This window comes from Bombina bombina, chromosome 10 (genome assembly GCF_027579735.1).
Source record: "Bombina bombina isolate aBomBom1 chromosome 10, aBomBom1.pri, whole genome shotgun sequence".
Taxonomy (NCBI): domain Eukaryota; kingdom Metazoa; phylum Chordata; class Amphibia; order Anura; family Bombinatoridae; genus Bombina; species Bombina bombina.
The window spans coordinates 153,148,808-153,167,105 of record NC_069508.1 but is presented as its reverse complement, the minus strand read 5'-3'; the positions used below and the strand labels follow the sequence as shown (position 1 = coordinate 153,167,105).

The 18,298-nt window shown below is 39.4% G+C and overlaps 1 protein-coding gene across 1 annotated transcript in view; it reads left to right on the top strand.

The window, feature by feature from the left end:
- The window catches only part of DMAP1 (DNA methyltransferase 1 associated protein 1), a 258,949-nt gene that overhangs the window by 46,942 nt on the left and 193,709 nt on the right, over positions 1-18,298 (top strand). The window contains exons 5-6 of the mRNA XM_053693398.1: positions 13,107-13,265; positions 13,519-13,686. Coding sequence (XP_053549373.1) covers positions 13,107-13,265; positions 13,519-13,686 — 327 coding nt within the window. The remainder of the gene's footprint in view (positions 1-13,106; positions 13,266-13,518; positions 13,687-18,298) is intronic.

Below are 18,298 nucleotides of genomic sequence, written 5' to 3'. Positions count from 1 at the left end.
CTTAAACCAATACTTTGTTGAAGCACCTTTTGATTTTATTACAGCACTCAGTCTTTTTGGGTATGAGTTTATCAGCATGGCACATTTTGACTTGGCAAGATTTGCCCACTCTTCTTTGCAAAAGCACTCCAAATCTGTCAGATTGCGAGGGCATCTCCTGTGCACAGCCCTCTTCAGATCACCCCACAGATTTTCAATCGGATTCAGGTCTGGGCTCTGCTGGGCCATTCCAAAACTTTAATCTTCTTCTGTTGAAGCCATTCCTTTTGTTGATTTGGATGTATGCTTTGGGTTGTTGTCATGCAGAAAGATGAAGTTCCTCTTCATGTTCAGCTTTCTAGCAGAAGCCTGAAGGTTTTGTGCCAATATTGACTGGTATTTGGAAATGTTCATAATTCCCTCTAGCTTAACTAAGGCCCCAGTTCCAGCTGAAGAAAAACAGCCCCAAAGCATGATGCTGCCACCACCATGCTTCACTGTGGGTATGGTGTTCTTTTGGTGATGTGCGGTGTTGTTTTTGCGCCAAACATATCTTGTGGAATTATGGCCAAAAAGTTCAACCTTGGTTTCATCAGACCATAACACCTATTCCCACATGCTTTTGAGAGACTTCAGATGTGTTTTTGCAAAATGTAGCCTGGCTTGGATGTTTTTCTTCGTAAGAAAAAGCTTTCGTCTTGCCACTCTACCCCATAGCCCAGACATATGAAGAATACGGGAGATTGTTTTCACATGTACCACACAGCCAGTACTTGCCAGATATTCTTGTAGCTCCTTTAATGTTGCTGTAGGCCTCTTGGTAGCCTCCCAGACCAGTTTTCTTCTCATCTTTTCATAAATTTTGGAGGGACATCCAGTTCTTGGTAATGTCACTGTTGTGCCATATTTTCTCCACTTGATGATGACTGTCCTCACTGTGTTCCATGGTATATCTAATGCCATAAACTAGTTTCAATACTAGAGAAGAAAGCTTCTATAGGGAACCCTACCAGTCTCTTAGTTACCATTGCACCAATGGGAAACTGGCAAGAAATGATTTATTTTCCTATTTTTGCTGAGAGAAATGTCAGTGTTTTGTGAAAGTGTTTATCTGCCCAGGCTGTAATGACGGCACAAGCGAGAAAACTCTTCACAACTGATACATCAGCCAGTCAAGCTTTACATCCACGATAGTCATCTGTATTTGAGCAGATTTCATGCAGTCATTTGCTATTTTGGACACATGATAAAATTGAAATGGAAGTAAGTTACTACACCTGAGGTCCAGTCAGTGTAATACTTGAATGTTATGAAGTTTGCCAGTGAAAAGCAGTGTTTTTTAAAGTGAGCGCATAGCCTCAGCTCAAGCGATTTACAGTGTAACATAGCGGCTGCGTATTTTACTTACCCTCAAGCCGTGAGGTTATAGGAGATGTCGGTAGCTCAGATAAAACTTGTGAAGTTCTGCTGATGTATATGTACCCCATAACAGCTCAGTGACTGGTGCTGTGTGCAATTGGTTTTATCACCCAGCAGTTCCTATTGATGGTAGATTAATGAGATTTAGTGAGTGTGTTTCATATAACATACGCTTAGAGATGCCTCTTGCAGTTCTTATATGCAGCTATAGAAGTTACGGTCACTGTCTGCCTATCTGAAATGAGCGTCACAACATTGCAGTGTAAGAAGAGGACAAGCAAGTATTTGTCAACAGAATGCTTATAATGCATTTATTGGGGTCTAGCTGACAAACTCACCACTGACCTGTAAGTAAGAAGATATAAAGGCCCTATTTATCAAGGTCTGGCGGACCTGATCCGACAGTGCGGATCAGGTCCGCCAGACCTCGCTGAATACAGCGAGCAATACGCTCGCCGTATTCGGCATTGCACCAGCAGCTCACAAGAGCTGCTGGTGCAACGCCGCCCCCTGCAGATCAACCCGATCGTACTCGATAGGGTTGATTTCCGGCGATGTCTGTCCGCCTGCTCAGAGCAGGCGGACAGGTTATGGAGCAGCGATCTTTGTGACCGCTGCTTCATAACTGCTTTTTCTGGCGAGCCTGCAGGCTCGCCAGAAACACGGGGCATCAAGCTCCATTCAGAGCTTGATAGATAGGCCCCAAAGGCTCTATCCTACTCTTGTATGTTCCAATAACCGTTCACGTCTTTTTAAGTCCCTGTGAACATTTTATGAAAACATCTGTGTACAAACAGCAGTGGTGTTTCAGGTCATGTGATGCAGATCTACTGTTAGATTTTTTTTTTTAATTTTTTTTTAAAATTTCTCTGAGGTTTCTCTAATCCAGCTGTGAATCTCCTACCTCTCTCTTTCATTTTGCACCTTTTTGAAACCTGTCACTTATCAGGTGCTTTCAGAAGTCTGCCAAATATTGTAACCCACCACACGGGCCCTCCCTTCCGCAGGAGCGCTAATCTTACACACCCTCCCTGGAGTTAAGTGAAACGTAGCCGCGCATGTGACAGTTCTGGGCTCTGAGGAGTCTTGCTGCAGTTTTTACTCTGTGAGTGGAACCGAGACAGATGCTTCCTTTGCATATGTATGTGCTGTGGGCCCACAGGAGGAAGGGAGATGAACGTTTTCCTGCCTGCTAATCAATTCCATTTTTCTTTCAGTGATAGAGGTTAGGGTGGGAGATCAGTAGAGGTCAGGACCCCAGAGCAGATTGAGAGAGAGAGACTTAGTGTTTCTGCATAATAAGCTTTGAGGTTTTAAAACCTTCTCTGATCTGTAATCGTTTCACACTAACCTGTGTATTTCTTATAACAAACATTAGATTTCCTTTTTTTTTCTTTCCTATAAAATGTATTCCTTTTTTTCCTAATGATTCAAAACTTTGATTGGTGAACTTCATCAAATTATTCACATCATATATAGGTCCCTTTATATTTTCTGTCTATTAGGGATGCACCGAAATTTCGGCCGCAGAAAGTTTCGGCCGAAAATTGCATTTTTTGCTATTTCGGTTTTCGTTTTTTTTGCCTGTTATTTTCGGTAAAAATATTGTGTGGCATGTTTCAGATTTGATGCTAGCCTAGAGCTGCTGTTTAAGTTTAATACTTGACTTACTGTTCTACATATGAGTTTTCTAGGACTATACTTTATTTGGATAATTGGTAAAAAAAAAACTGTTAAATATGATTCTGTTACATAGAACTAAATGAAGAATAATACAGTATATTGATATTTATAATTGTTTTAAGTAGGGATGCACCAAAATTTTGGTCGCAGAAACATTTTGGCTGAAAATGGCATTTTTTGCCTGTTTTTTTCTTGGTAAAATTATTGTGTAGCATATTAATGTTTTAAGATATTTTTGTCCAATTTTAGCGTGTTACTTTCCATAAAAGTGTGGGCTTTTTTTATTGGCTCTAATTATGCAAAAAAATAATAAAAAAATAATAATTTGAAAAAATACATTTTCGGTATCAGTTTCGGTTTTCGGCCAAGTGCATCCCGGATTTTCAGATTCGGTTTCGGTCCAGAATTTCCATTTCGGTGCATCACTACTGTCTATACATCGTCCATAAGTGTCTATCAATTATTTAGGGGTTCACCCTCTTCTGTATGATGATGACACTCAAATGTACTTCTCTGCATCCACCCATGTTCCTTGCTAGCTTGTGTCACCAGCTGATTGTTTAGTGTTACAACCTGTATTTCCTGTTACTGTTCCTTGCTAGCTTGTGTCACCAGCTGTCTGTTTAGTGTTACATCCTGTATATCCTGTACTGTTCCTTGCTAGCTTGTGTCACCAGCTGTCTCTTTAATGTTACATCCTGTATTTCCTGTTACTTTTCCTTGCTAGCTTGTCACCAGCTGTCTCTTTAATGTTACATCCTGTATATGCTGTTACTGTTCCTTGCTAGCTTGTGTTACCAGCTGTCTCTTTAAAGTTACAACCTGTATATCCTGTTACTGTTCCTTGCTAGCTTGTGTCACCAGCTGTCTCTCTAATGTTACAACCTGTATATCCTGTTACTGTTCCTTGCTAGCTTGTGTCACCAGCTGTCTCTTTAATGTTACGTCCTGTATATGCTGTTACTGTTCCTTGCTAGCTTGTGTCACCAGCTGTCTCTTTAATGTTACATCCTGTATATGCTGTTACTGTTCCTTACTAGCTTGTGTCACCAGCTGTCTGTTTAATGTTACATCCTGTATATCCTGTTACTTGCTAGCTTGTGTCACCAGCTGTCGGTATAATGTTACAACCTGTATATCCTGTTACTGTTCCTTGCTAGCTTGTGTCACATCCTGTATATTCTGTTAATGTTCCTTGCTAGCTTGTGTCACCAGCTGACTGTTTAGTGTTACATCCTGTTTATCCTGTTAATGTTCCTTGCTAGCTTGTGTCACCAGCTGACTGTTTAGTGTTACATCCTGTATATCCTGTTACTTGCTAGCTTGTATCACCAGCTGTCTGTTTAATGTTACATCCTGTATATCCTGTTACTGTTCCTTGCTAGCTTGTGTCACCAGCTGACTGTTTAGTGTTACAACCTGTATATCCTGTTACTGTTCCTTGCTAGCTTGTGTCACCAGCTGTCTGTTTAATGTTACAACCTGTATATCCTGTTACTGTTCCTTGCTAGCTTGTGTCACCAGCTGTCTGTTTAATGTTACAACCTGTATATCCTGTTACTGTTTCTTGCTAGCTTTTGTCACCAGCTGACTGTTTAGTGTTACATCCTGTATATGCTAGCTTGTGTCACCTGCTGTCTGTTTAGTGTTACATCCTGTATATCCTGTTACTGTTCCTTGCTAGCTTGTGTCACCAGCTGTCTCTCTAATGTTACAACCTGTATATCCTGTTACTGTTCCTTGCTAGCTTGTGTCACCAGCTGTCTCTTTAATGTTACGTCCTGTATATCCTGTTACTGTTCCTTGCTAGCGTGTCACCAGCTGACTGTTTAGTGTTACAACCTGTATATGCTGTTACTGTTCCTTGCTAGCTTGTGTCACCAGCTGTCTCTTTAATGTTACATCCTGTATATGCTGTTACTGTTCCTTACTAGCTTGTGTCACCAGCTGTCTGTTTAATGTTACATCCTGTATATCCTGTTACTTGCTAGCTTGTGTCACCAGCTGTCGGTATAATGTTACAACCTGTATATCCTGTTACTGTTCCTTGCTAGCTTGTGTCACATCCTGTATATCCTGTTAATGTTCCTTGCTAGCTTGTGTCACCAGCTGACTGTTTAGTGTTACATCCTGTTTATCCTGTTAATGTTCCTTGCTAGCTTGTGTCACCAGCTGACTGTTTAGTGTTACATCCTGTATATCCTGTTACTTGCTAGCTTGTATCACCAGCTGTCTGTTTAATGTTACATCCTGTATATCCTGTTACTGTTCCTTGCTAGCTTGTGTCACCAGCTGACTGTTTAGTGTTACAACCTGTATATCCTGTTACTGTTCCTTGCTAGCTTGTGTCACCAGCTGTCTGTTTAATGTTACAACCTGTATATCCTGTTACTGTTCCTTGCTAGCTTGTGTCACCAGCTGTCTGTTTAATGTTACAACCTGTATATCCTGTTACTGTTTCTTGCTAGCTTTTGTCACCAGCTGACTGTTTAGTGTTACATCCTGTATATGCTAGCTTGTGTCACCTGCTGTCTGTTTAGTGTTACATCCTGTATTTCCTGTTACTGTTCCTTGCTAGCTTGTGTCACCAGCTGACTGTTTAATGTTACAACCTGTATATCCTGTTACTGTTCCTTGCTAGCTTGTGTCACCAGCTGTCTGTTTAATGTTACATCCTGTATATGCTATCTTGTGTCACCAGCTGTCTCTTTAATGTTACAACCTGTATATCCTGTTACTGTTCCTTGCTAGCTTGTGTCACCAGCTGTATGTTTAGTGTTTTATCCTGTATATCCTGTTACTGTTCCTTGCTAGCTTGTGTCACCAGCTGTCTGTTTAGTGTTTTATCCTGTATATCCTGTTCCTTGCTAGCTTGTGTCACCAGCTGACTGTTTAGTGTTACATCCTGTTTATCCTGTTAATGTTCCTTGCTAGCTTGTGTCACCAGCTGACTGTTTAGTGTTACATCCTGTATATTCTGTTAATGTTCCTTGCTAGCTTGTGTCACCAGCTGACTGTTTAGTGTTACATCCTGTATATCCTGTTACTTGCTAGCTTGTATCACCAGCTGTCTGTTTAATGTTACAACCTGTATATCCTGTTACTGTTCCTTGCTAGCTTGTGTCACCAGCTGTCTGTTTAATGTTACAACCTGTATATCCTGTTACTGTTCCTTGCTAGCTTGTGTCACCAGCTGTCTCTTTAATGTTACATCCTGTATATGCTGTTACTGTTTCTTGCTAGCTTTTGTCACCAGCTGACTGTTTAGTGTTACATCCTGTATATGCTAGCTTGTGTCACCTGCTGTCTGTTTAGTGTTACATCCTGTATTTCCTGTTACTGTTCCTTGCTAGCTTGTGTCACCAGCTGACTGTTTAATGTTACAACCTGTATATCCTGTTACTGTTCCTTGCTAGCTTGTGTCACCAGCTGTCTGTTTAATGTTACATCCTGTATATGCTATCTTGTGTCACCAGCTGTCTCTTTAATGTTACAACCTGTATATCCTGTTACTGTTCCTTGCTAGCTTGTGTCACCAGCTGTATGTTTAGTGTTTTATCCTGTATATCCTGTTACTGTTCCTTGCTAGCTTGTGTCACCAGCTGTCTGTTTAGTGTTTTATCCTGTATATCCTGTTACTTGCTAGCTTGTGTCACCAGCTGTCGGTATAATGTTACAACCTGTATATCCTGTTACTGTTCCTTGCTAGCTTGTGTCACATCCTGTATATTCTGTTAATGTTCCTTGCTAGCTTGTGTCACCAGCTGACTGTTTAGTGTTACATCCTGTATATCCTGTTACTTGCTAGCTTGTATCACCAGCTGTCTGTTTAATGTTACATCCTGTATATCCTGTTACTGTTCCTTGCTAGCTTGTGTCACCAGCTGTCTGTTTAATGTTACATCCTGTATATGCTATCTTGTGTCACCAGCTGTCTCTTTAATGTTACAACCTGTATATCCTGTTACTGTTCCTTGCTAGCTTGTGTCACCAGCTGTATGTTTAGTGTTTTATCCTGTATATCCTGTTACTGTTCCTTGCTAGCTTGTGTCACCAGCTGTCTGTTTAGTGTTTTATCCTGTATATCCTGTTACTTGCTAGCTTGTGTCACCAGCTGTCGGCATAATGTTACAACCTGTATATCCTGTTACTGTTCCTTGCTAGCTTGTGTCACATCCTGTATATTCTGTTAATGTTCCTTGCTAGCTTGTGTCACCAGCTGACTGTTTAGTGTTACAACCTGTATATCCTGTTACTGTTCCTTGCTAGCTTGTGTCACCAGCTGTCTGTTTAATGTTACAACCTGTATATCCTGTTACTGTTCCTTGCTAGCTTGTGTCACCAGCTGTCTCTTTAATGTTACATCCTGTATATGCTGTTACTGTTTCTTGCTAGCTTTTGTCACCAGCTGACTGTTTAGTGTTACATCCTGTATATGCTAGCTTGTGTCACCTGCTGTCTGTTTAGTGTTACATCCTGTATTTCCTGTTACTGTTCCTTGCTAGCTTGTGTCACCAGCTGTCTGTTTAGTTTTACATCCTGTATATGCTAGCTTGTGTCACCTGCTGTCTGTTTAGTGTTACATCCTGTATTTCCTGTTACTGTTCCTTGCTAGCTTGTGTCACCAGCTGACTGTTTAATGTTACATCCTGTATATGCTATCTTGTGTCACCAGCTGTCTCTTTAATGTTACAACCTGTATATCCTGTTACTGTTCCTTGCTAGCTTGTGTCACCAGCTGTCTGTTTAGTGTTTTATCCTGTATATCCTGTTACTGTTCCTTGCTAGCTTGTGTCACCAGCTGACTGTTTAATGTTACATCCTGTATATGCTGTTACTGTTCCTTGCTAGCTTTTGTCACCAGCTGACGGTTTAGTGTTACATCCTGTATATCCTCTTACTGTTCCTTGCTAGCTTGTTTCACCAGCTGACTGTTTAGTGTTACATCCTGTATATCATGTTACTTGCTAGCTTGTGTCACCAGCTGTCTGTTTAATGTTACATCCTGTATATGCTAGCTTGTGTCACCAGCTGTCTGTTTAGTGTTACATCCTGTATATCCTGCTACTGTTCCTTGCTAGCTTGTGTGACCAGCTGACTGTTTAGTGTTACATCCTGTATATCCTGTTACTGTTCCTTGCTAGCTTGTGTCACCAGCTGCCTGGTTAGTGTTACATCCTGTATATGCTAGCTTGTGTCACCAGCTGTCTGTTTAGTGTTACATCCTGTATATCCTGCTACTGTTCCTTGCTAGCTTGTGTGACCAGCTGACTGTTTAGTGTTACATCCTGTATATCCTGTTACTGTTCCTTGCTAGCTTGTGTCACCAGCTGCCTGGTTAGTGTTACATCCTGTATATGCTAGCTTGTGTCACCAGCTGTCTCTTTAATGTTACAACCTGTATATCCTGTTACTGTTCCTTGCTAGCTTGTGTCACCAGCTGTATGTTTAGTGTTTTATCCTGTATATCCTGTTACTGTTCCTTGCTAGCTTGTGTCACCAGCTGTCTGTTTAGTGTTTTATCCTGTATATCCTGTTACTCTTCCTTGCTAGCTTGTCACCAGCTGTCTGGTTAGTGTTACATCCTGTATATGCTAGCTTGTGTCACCAGCTGTCTGTTTAATGTTACAACCTGTATATCCTGTTACTGTTCCTTGCTAGCTTGTGTCACCAGCTGTCTGTTTAGTGTTACATCCTGTATATCCTGTTACTGTTCCTTGCTGGCTTGTGTCATCTGCTGTCTGTTTAGTGTTACATCCTGTATATCCTGTTACTGTTCCTTGCTGGCTTGTGTCATCTGCTGTCTGTTTAGTGTTACATCCTGTATATCCTGTTACTGTTCCTTGCTGGCTTGTGTCACCGGCTGTCTGTTTAGTGTTGCACCCTGTATTTCCTGTTACTGTTCATTGCTGGCTTGTGTTACATCCTGTATGTCCTGTTATGGTTTGGCTCACTCACCAGAAGCTTATTTTTTGTTTTACTTTTTCCCTAGTGCATAGGGACTCCAGTTGGCCATCCCTGTGTTAGAGCAAGTTATTGCACGATTGTTTGCATATAACTATATTCACAGTTGTAATACAAAGTCCACTCCAGCGCATCAGTTCACTACTGGGAGCTAGCTGAGCCAATGACAAGAGGCATGTGTGTGCAGGCACCTATCAGCAGCTACCTCCCAGCTCCTGAGCCTACCTAGGTATGCTTTCAACTAGGGCTGGTCGATATGGGCAACAAAAAAAATTGCAATTTTTTTTTTTTAAATGTGATTTGATCGCGATTTTCTTAGTGGCTAACACCTTCATTTTGTATTAAAAAGTTTATTTAACACTTCAGAATCTTAATGTACATGTTTTTTTTTTTTTAAATGTGATTTGATCGCAATTTTCTTAGTGGCTAACACCTTCATTTTGTATTAAAAAGTTTATTTAACACTACAGAATCTTAATGTATATGTTTCTCAATGTCCAATACACTCTTGGAGCATAAAAATACAAAACCCTGCTCTTGTGCAGGAATCCAATACAGGCATATTTCAGTAGGGGTGGGGGGCTGCTCCTTTCAGAAATGCTGTGCCTTGCTGATATCAAATACATTGGAGATGCAGTTAAGTTAACCCAGCAGCAGAGGGGACTGCAGTTTTAGCCTTTTTGGCAGTCGTGGGGTTAACTGCATCTGCTATGTATTTGAGCCATTTCTCAGAGAGCAGAAGATTGTGTGGGAGGTTCAGTAATGTTTACATACCCTAAGTTTCAGACTGCAGACGTCCCTAGGGGGAAATATAAGTAAGTGGCTTTCCCTCCTCTTCATTCCTGCATGGGCTATGGTGTTAGACTTCTAGATTGGCCGGCTGCTACTGAGATCAGAAAGTGAAAGTAAAACAGCCATTTTACAAATGTGTGCAAAAAGCAACCACTAGATGGAGCTGGTTTGCAAGAAATCACATACAAATCAATGCATTACAGCCACTTCTGATGATTTTTTTTTTTAGCAAAAAATCGCGACTCTCGCGGTTTTTAAATCGCATATGCGATTAATCGTGCAGCCCTACTTTCAACAAAGGATATCAAGAGAACAAAGCAAATTTGACTTACTTTCACTTTTTCTCTTTCTCTACTGTAAAATGGTGCTCTTGCTTTTTTCAATATCTTAAGTGAATTGAAACGCATCTTAACATTGCCGCTCTGTCTGCATTATTAAAGTTTAATTAAACTGTAGATTGTTTCTTCCTCTCATTCTGTCTGGCTCAGTTCTGCTGGTGTCACGTAAGGATCGGATGAAATGTGCGACAAGATTCTAAGTTTCCAATCCACTCACTCATCATGTCCCATCTTGACTTCTGCAACTTTATCCTCTCTCATTTTCTGCAGACTAATTCCTTACACACCATTGCGTATCTGCTGTACCTCTGCCAGGCCTTACACTGGCTTCCTTTAGGTCACAAAAAACAAACAAAACAAAAAAACAGAAGGATGGGTGACAGCATCAAAGGCTTAATTTTATTTTATGAAGACAACAAAAAAAGCGGCATTTCGGGAGCCAATCCCTTAGTCATGCTATCATGCATGACTAAGGGATTGGCTTTTGAAACATCACTATTTTTGATGTCTTCATAAAATTAAGCCTTTGATGCTGTCACCCATCCTTCTGTTTTTTATCATTGTTTGGGCTTCAGTGGCAGTAGCCCTGGGTTGACGTGCATATATTCTGAGTGCTGGATTGCCTGGACTTTTAAGTTCCTTTGTCACAACATACAAACCTTTTAAAATAAAAATGCTTGTTATATATATATACACACACTCTGTGATGCCTAAACCTGAGCAACATCCTTGCCTGAGGTTTGCTTCTAGAGTGGCAGCGGCACAGCTATGTAAAGGTGGATGTCAGTGTGCTCTGTACTGTGGTAGGTTTTAGGCATTTCCTACACTAAACAATTTACTGTTTTTGTCACTGGGATCTCCGCTTTGTGCCATCTGCCTGTTTTCTTGTGGGCTCCAGAGTGTGACTTTTCTCCGCTACAGTGCGGTGTGATTTCAGCAGTGGGAGGTCACACAGGAAACAGCGATATAGTTACAAATTAAGTAGTTGTGACCATGGGATAACAGCAATATTTTATAATGCTGATACCTTGCAATACATACCTTAACGCTGCTTCCTGAATGCTACCAAAAAAGGGGTTAAAGGTACAGTTTACTGAGAAGTTTTACTGTTTAAAAAGATAGATAATCCCTTTATTACCCATACCCTAGTTTTGCACAACCAACACGCTTCTATTAATATTAGAGCTACAACAACTAATCGGCATAATCGATAATAATCGATTATGAAAATAGTTGTCAACGAATCTCATAATCGATTAGTTGGTTTGCAATTAGGTGGTCTGTGCACAGCACCAGCTGCTTTACTCCAATGAGCTCCTACACATGGTATTGTTTTATGGTTATGCCCTTAACCTAAAGGACGTCTACAGACATTTTACTTTTCACTTTTTTAGGACACTAAGTTTCTTTTTTACGTTTACAACTACTCCTGTCTTATGTGCAACCCAGAAATAAAATAGGAGTCATAATTTGTACTGTTTATATAAAATCAGGTGATTTGGGACTATGCATGATATAGTGCTGAGCTTGTTATTTACACTTAGCCCTAGATTGATGGCATTTGTTATGACTTGATGTCACTATTACCTGTTTGCACAATTTTTAGCGGATCGCTTGCTATTCCTGATATATGTACTCTATAAATAAATGTGTAAGGCTGTGTCCTTTTACTGATATATAGTCTTTAGCCCTTTTGCCTTTTTTTGATTTCTATTTTTAATTAATTGGAATATGTATCAAATTCAACCTCTTTAAGTATATGTCTGTTATTTTAAGAGTGGACTAGATATTTTCCCCCCTAACCTTATAGATGGTTATTTACCATTGCATATAGATATTCAAGATATTTTTATGATAAAATAAAGGCCAGGCTTACTTTGTTGAGAGACCCCTTGCATTGGTGGAGAGCTAACAAAGATAAATATCCCACCTTGGTGAAATTGGCAAAACTCTATGTATGAATCTTAGGCACCTCAACACCATCTGAGCGCCTTTTCTCAGCTGCAGGCAAAATAGCTTGCAAAAAAGAGAGCCAGCCTCAGCCAGGAACATGTTGACATTTTTGCCTTTCAATGCAAAGTTTCTGAAAGAGTGAATCACAGAATGAACAGTATAAACAGTGATTGTCTACCTCTTATTACTTCTACCTCTTTTCAAACAGTTTGTTGTTTTCTTTTGCTTAAATTATAAAAATTTGTTCTGCTGCTTAACAAATTGGACCAACACTTGTTTTAATGTAAAGTTTTAGTCGGAAGTTTATATTTATAACACTCAGTATGTGGATGTTATTTTAAATTTAGGAAAAAAATTATAAATTTATTTTTTATCCGATTAATCGAAAAAATAATTGGCCGATTAATCGATTTATGAAAATAATCGTTAGTTGCAGCCCTAATTAATATACTTTTTACCTCTGTGATTACCCTGCATCTAAATCTCTGCAGACTGCCCTCTTATCTCCGTTCTTTTGGCAGACTTGCATTTTAGCCAATCGGTGCTGACTAAATAACTCCACAGGAGTGAGCACAGTATTATCAAAATGAAAGACATGAACGCTGTCTAGCTGGGAAAAAACTGTCAAAATGCACTGAGATAAGAGGCAGCCTTCAAGGGCTTAGAAATTAGCATATGAGCCTACATAGGTTTAGCTTTCAAAAAATGAATACCAAGAGAACAAAGCACATTTGATGAAAAAACTAATTGGAAATTGTTTCAAATTGCATGCCCTATCTGAATCCTCAAAGTTTAATTTTGACTTGACTTTCCCTTTAAGTTTTTGCAGAATCTATGAAGGAATCAAGCACTGCTAAATGTATTTGTGCTTGAGATCTTTTGCTCCTGGCTTGAATGACACTGCAACATTGTTTTCACGTATCAGTTTACTGCAGAAATTGTTGGATACCATGTAACTCTCTGCCTTTTTGTTGTTAGACAGTGCAAGTCCCAGTATACTCTGAACAAGAGTATCAGATGTACTTACATGACGATGGTTGGACAAAGGCTGAGACAGACCACATGTTTGACCTGTGTCGGCGATTTGACCTTCGCTTTGTTGTCATTCATGACCGCTATGATCATCAGCAGTTCAAGGTGAGTCATTTTATGTGATGTTAATCTGTTATTAAAGTCCTAAGTAAACCAGTTGTCAGATCGGCTCTGTGTAAAATGGCACTTTCTTAATGAACTTCAGCTAATGTGTGACCTTAAAACAGAAGGAACTACATACACAAGTGACCAGAAGCTATTAGTGTGTGTAACCCTTATGTTCCCTATAGGCTAAGGGTTTGTCACTTTATCACTAATTACCCTACTGTGATCATGTTTTGTTTCTCTAATGTTACAGAAAAGATCAGCGGAGGACCTGAAGGATCGGTACTACAGCATTTGTGCTAAGCTGGCAAATATTCGTGCCACACTAGGGAGTGAGCTGAAAATACCTGTGTTTGACGCTGGGCATGAGCGGCGCAGGAAGGAGCAGATGGAGAGGCTATACAGCAGGACACCAGAGCAGGTGCGTTGTCGTCTACTACATTGTTTACTTCCGCTGCGTCAGAAGTCATGTGAGGTTCTGGTGCCTTCATTAAGTCCCGTCTCACACATAATGCAATATATAGGTTGCGTACTTACTCCACGTCCTAGGTAACGTATGTCATCAGGAAGGAGCAGAACAATGCGCTAGTCGCAGTCTGTGTGGTACAGTGATACCAAATGAATGATGAGCAGATCTTACTTCCCTTTCAGCCTACACATACAGTCATGTGAAAAAGAAAGTACAGCCTCTTTGGATTCTATGGTTTTACATATCAGGACATAACAATCATCTGGTCCTTAGCAGGTCTTAAAATTAGGTAAATACGACCTCAGATGAACCTCACATGATGACATATTACACTGTGTCTTGATTTATTTAAAGGGCCATAATACCCAAATGTTTAAACACTTGAAAGTGATGCAGTATAGCTGTAAAAAGCTGACTAGAAAATATCTCCTGAACATCTCTATGTAAAAAAGAAAGATATTTTACCTCAAACGTTCCTCAGTAGCCACCTCCCATTGTAAAGGATTTCTAAGCAGCATTTTAGTGTGTCTGTCCTGGGACATCTTCGGGGGTGAGCCTCGTGAACTCTCATATTTCACCAATCAGGTAAAGGAAGCTTACTATGAAATCTCATGAGAGTTAAGTCAAATCTCATGAGTTCACAGTAAGAGTTCATGACCTCAGCACTGCTGATGCTGATTGGCTGCTGTTCATTTCTTCATTTTTTTTTTTATTTTTACCTGCAGCTGGGAGCAGGTGAGTATAACTTTTTACACAGAACTTACTCTGCTGAGCTGAGGAGATTGTGAGGTAAAATATCTTCCTTTTTTACATAGAGATGCTCAGGTGATATTTTCCTGTCAGCTTTTTACAGTTATACTGCATCAGTTTCAAGTGATTTAGCATATGAGTATTATGTCCCTTTAACAAAAATAAAGCCAAAATGGAGAAGCCATGTGTGAAAAACTAAGTGCACCTTATGATTCAATAGCTTGTAGAACCACCTTTAGCAGAAATAACTTTAAAGGGATACTAAACCCAATTTTTTTTCTTTCATGATTCAGATAGAGCATGAGATTTTAAGCAACTTTCTAATTTACTCCTATTATCAATTTTTCTTTGTTCTCATTCTATCTTGATTTGAAAAAGCAGTACTGTAAGCTTTAGAGCCAGCCAATTTTTTGTTCAGCATCTGGGTAGCACTTGCTGATTTGTGGCTAAATGTAGCAAACCAATTAGCAAGCGCTACCCAGGTGCTGAACTAAAAATGGGCTGGCTCCTAACCTTTCATTACTGCTTTTTCAAATCAAGATAACATGAGAACAAAGAAAAATGGATAATAGGAGTAAATTATAAAGTTGCTTAAAATTGCATGTTCTATCTGAATCATGAAAGAAAAAATTTGGGGTTAGTATCCCTTTAATAATTTTCTGTATGCCTACCAGTCTCTCGCATTGTTGTGGAGCAATTTTGTCCCACTCTTCTTTACTATGTTGCTTCAGTTCATTGAGGTTTGCAGGCATTCATTTATACACAGCTTTCTTAAAGGAATACTAAAACCAATGTATTTCTTTCATGATTCAGATAGAGCATGCATTTTTAAGCAACTTTTTAATTTACTCCTATTAATTGTCTTTGTTCTCTTGCTATCTTTATTTAAAAAGCAGAAATGTATAGCTTAGGAGCCGGACCATTTTTGGATTAGAACCTAGGTTACGCTTGCTTATTGGTGGCTAAGTGTAGCTACCAATAAGCGAGCACTATCCAGGGTGCTGAACCTAAAATGGGTAGACTCCTAAGCTTTAGATTCCTGCTTTTTAAAGGGATAGTCTACAAAATTGTTATTGTTTAAAAAGATAGATAATGTCTTAGCTACCCATTCCTCTGCTTTGCACAACCAACACTGATATATTAATATACGTAATAACATTTAAACCTCTAAATTTCTGCCTGTTTCTAAGCCACTATAGGCAGCCTCTTAATCACATGCTTTTTTATTTGCTTTTCACAACAGGAGACTGCTAATTCATGTGGACCATATAGATAATATTGTGCTCATGCCCAATAAGTTATTTAAGATTTAGTACAACACAGTACTGAATACAAGTCAGTAGAAAATAAATATAAAATCATGTGATCAGGGGGCTGTCAGAAGATGCTTAGATACAAGGTAATCACAGAGATAAAAAGTGTATTAATATAACTGTGTTGGTTATGCAAAACTGGGGAATGGGTAATAAAGGGATTATCTATCTTTTAAAGCCATAAAAAATCTATTGTATCTCTTTAAATAAATTGTTCGGTGTCCCCCCAGGGGGGTAAGTGTCAGGTCAGGCCGAAGCCACGGGGCCAGTGTACCATATGTAGATTATCTGATAAGGGCCCCTTAGAATGACTCAGACCACGCAGCATTATGATCGAAAGCCAATTCTGTTTATTGCACAGTGCAAGCATTTCTTATAACAGCATACAGGGTTAAGGGGATGACACGTTAGGACCGCGTCATCTTACACAGTTATACAGAGCAAAATACAAGGTAAAGCTGGAACATGAGTTTCTCATAACAATAATTACATAGTCATAATAGGCTAACATCTGCGGAGACAGCAAGGTTTCTGAACCATCTTATTCTGGGCGTAGGGCCAGGGTACATTGACAAGACCGAACAGCTAAGGAAACTATCATAACATGCACATAGTTCTCACTACAGAATAACCCAGTATAATAAAAGTCTAATCATTACAAAATGGATGCTAATCATCACAAGATGGCTGCGGGGAACAAGATGGCTGCCGTCAGGTTCATATTACCCCTAACATACCATCCTTTTATTCTAACAGAATAACATAAAAATAGACAGGCATAGAAAATTAGTAAAGCCTTATATTATGGTAACAGAACTCTATAAGAATACTAAAGAGAAAAATATTCCTATGTCGTGATATACTTTTATAGGCTAATTGTCACTGCATATAGGTACAGCCCCTCCAATACCTTCCATCTATCTTCCATCCCTCCCAAAACTACCGGTCTACCAGCACAGAGACCCAACCAGCCCGCCATCTACCCCCAAACAACGCTGCATCTTCTATCTCTCCACCTGCATTGCTAGCACCCCCCAATATGTCCAACAGTTCCTTTTCCACAGTAAAGCATGACATAGCAACAGCACAACTGTCTCTATGTGGCCTCTGATCACTTTAAGAACAGTCTTTGTCCATTTGAGAGCGCTGCACCTTGACACTTTGCTATATTACAGTTCTCCAACAATTCATTTGCAGTAGGGGTGCTTATCCACGGTTCTTCCGCAGGGAGATACTGGAAATCTGATGGTTTGTTCATGGGGTAGACAAGGCAACCAGTGGATACCCATGGCAAGCAAACACTCGGGTCACAGGGAGTCTAGGAAGCAAACAGAAACAGTACAGGATGAGTACACACCGCAATACAATCACAATTATTATGTCCCAATAAAACGTCACTGTCATCCTATGTCATTTAAAATCAAACAAAACATTGTTGATGTATAATACAAACTAAATACATTGACACTTCTCAGAGAATAATTTACAACTTCTCTATACACTTTTAAATGATACTTCATGAACACTAAGCAAGTGAAAATCTGCCAGACTTCATCAAAGGCCTGAAGGGTTATGCTAAAACTTATGCTAAGGCCTGCCCTGTAGCAAAAATGGAAAAAAAGAAAACAGTCAATAAAAATAAAGGAATTTCTTTACACTGTCACTTTGAACTTCTAAAAAAATAAAAGAACCTTGTGTTGCTTTATTCTGGATGGCTGCTATCTATAATGTTTATAATTCTCCAACCATGATCCTAATATTCAACAATCTCATCTGATATAAACACTACTAGTTTACTAATTATTTTATGCAACCTAAATTCCCTCACACTCCTGTATGAGGAAAGCATACAAACAGAACATCATTTAAAACTACAAGTTCTTTTAAAGGTAAACACATCTTTATGGTAAGAATTACTCTCTTTGACAAACATCAGGAATGACCAAATTCACTTTGCAGATACCATACTAATTAATAAAAGGGAAAAATACATTTGCTTTCATAAACTATAATTATGCTATTCCCTGAACAAACATTTCTATGTATATTTACTATAAACTTCTAGCTTAGACGTGTCCTCCTTATGTTCTAAAGGGTGAAGGGTCTAAAATATTATACTATGTTGCAGCATTTTCCTTAAACCTATTTTCTATACTCAGTGGGCCATTCAATAGAGTACAATACTGCGAAGTTCACAGTTACATTTATCTAAAGGGTTACTTTGTTAAGCACATAAACTACCATGTGCACTAATACCAATGAAGCATATGATGTCTTATACCCAATATGATCAATAAAAATAAAACAAATGCAAGAGAATACAAAACAAGCAATATAAGGAATGGAGTTAAGACAATACTCCCCTAATTTAATTGGTTGACCCTGTAACAGCATAACAGGACCTCCATATCGAGCGGTAAGGCACAGTCCAGAGAAGGATAGTCTTTATGTCCTGACGACACACATCAGAGGAAACAGTCATGGATTACCCAGAGTCCAGT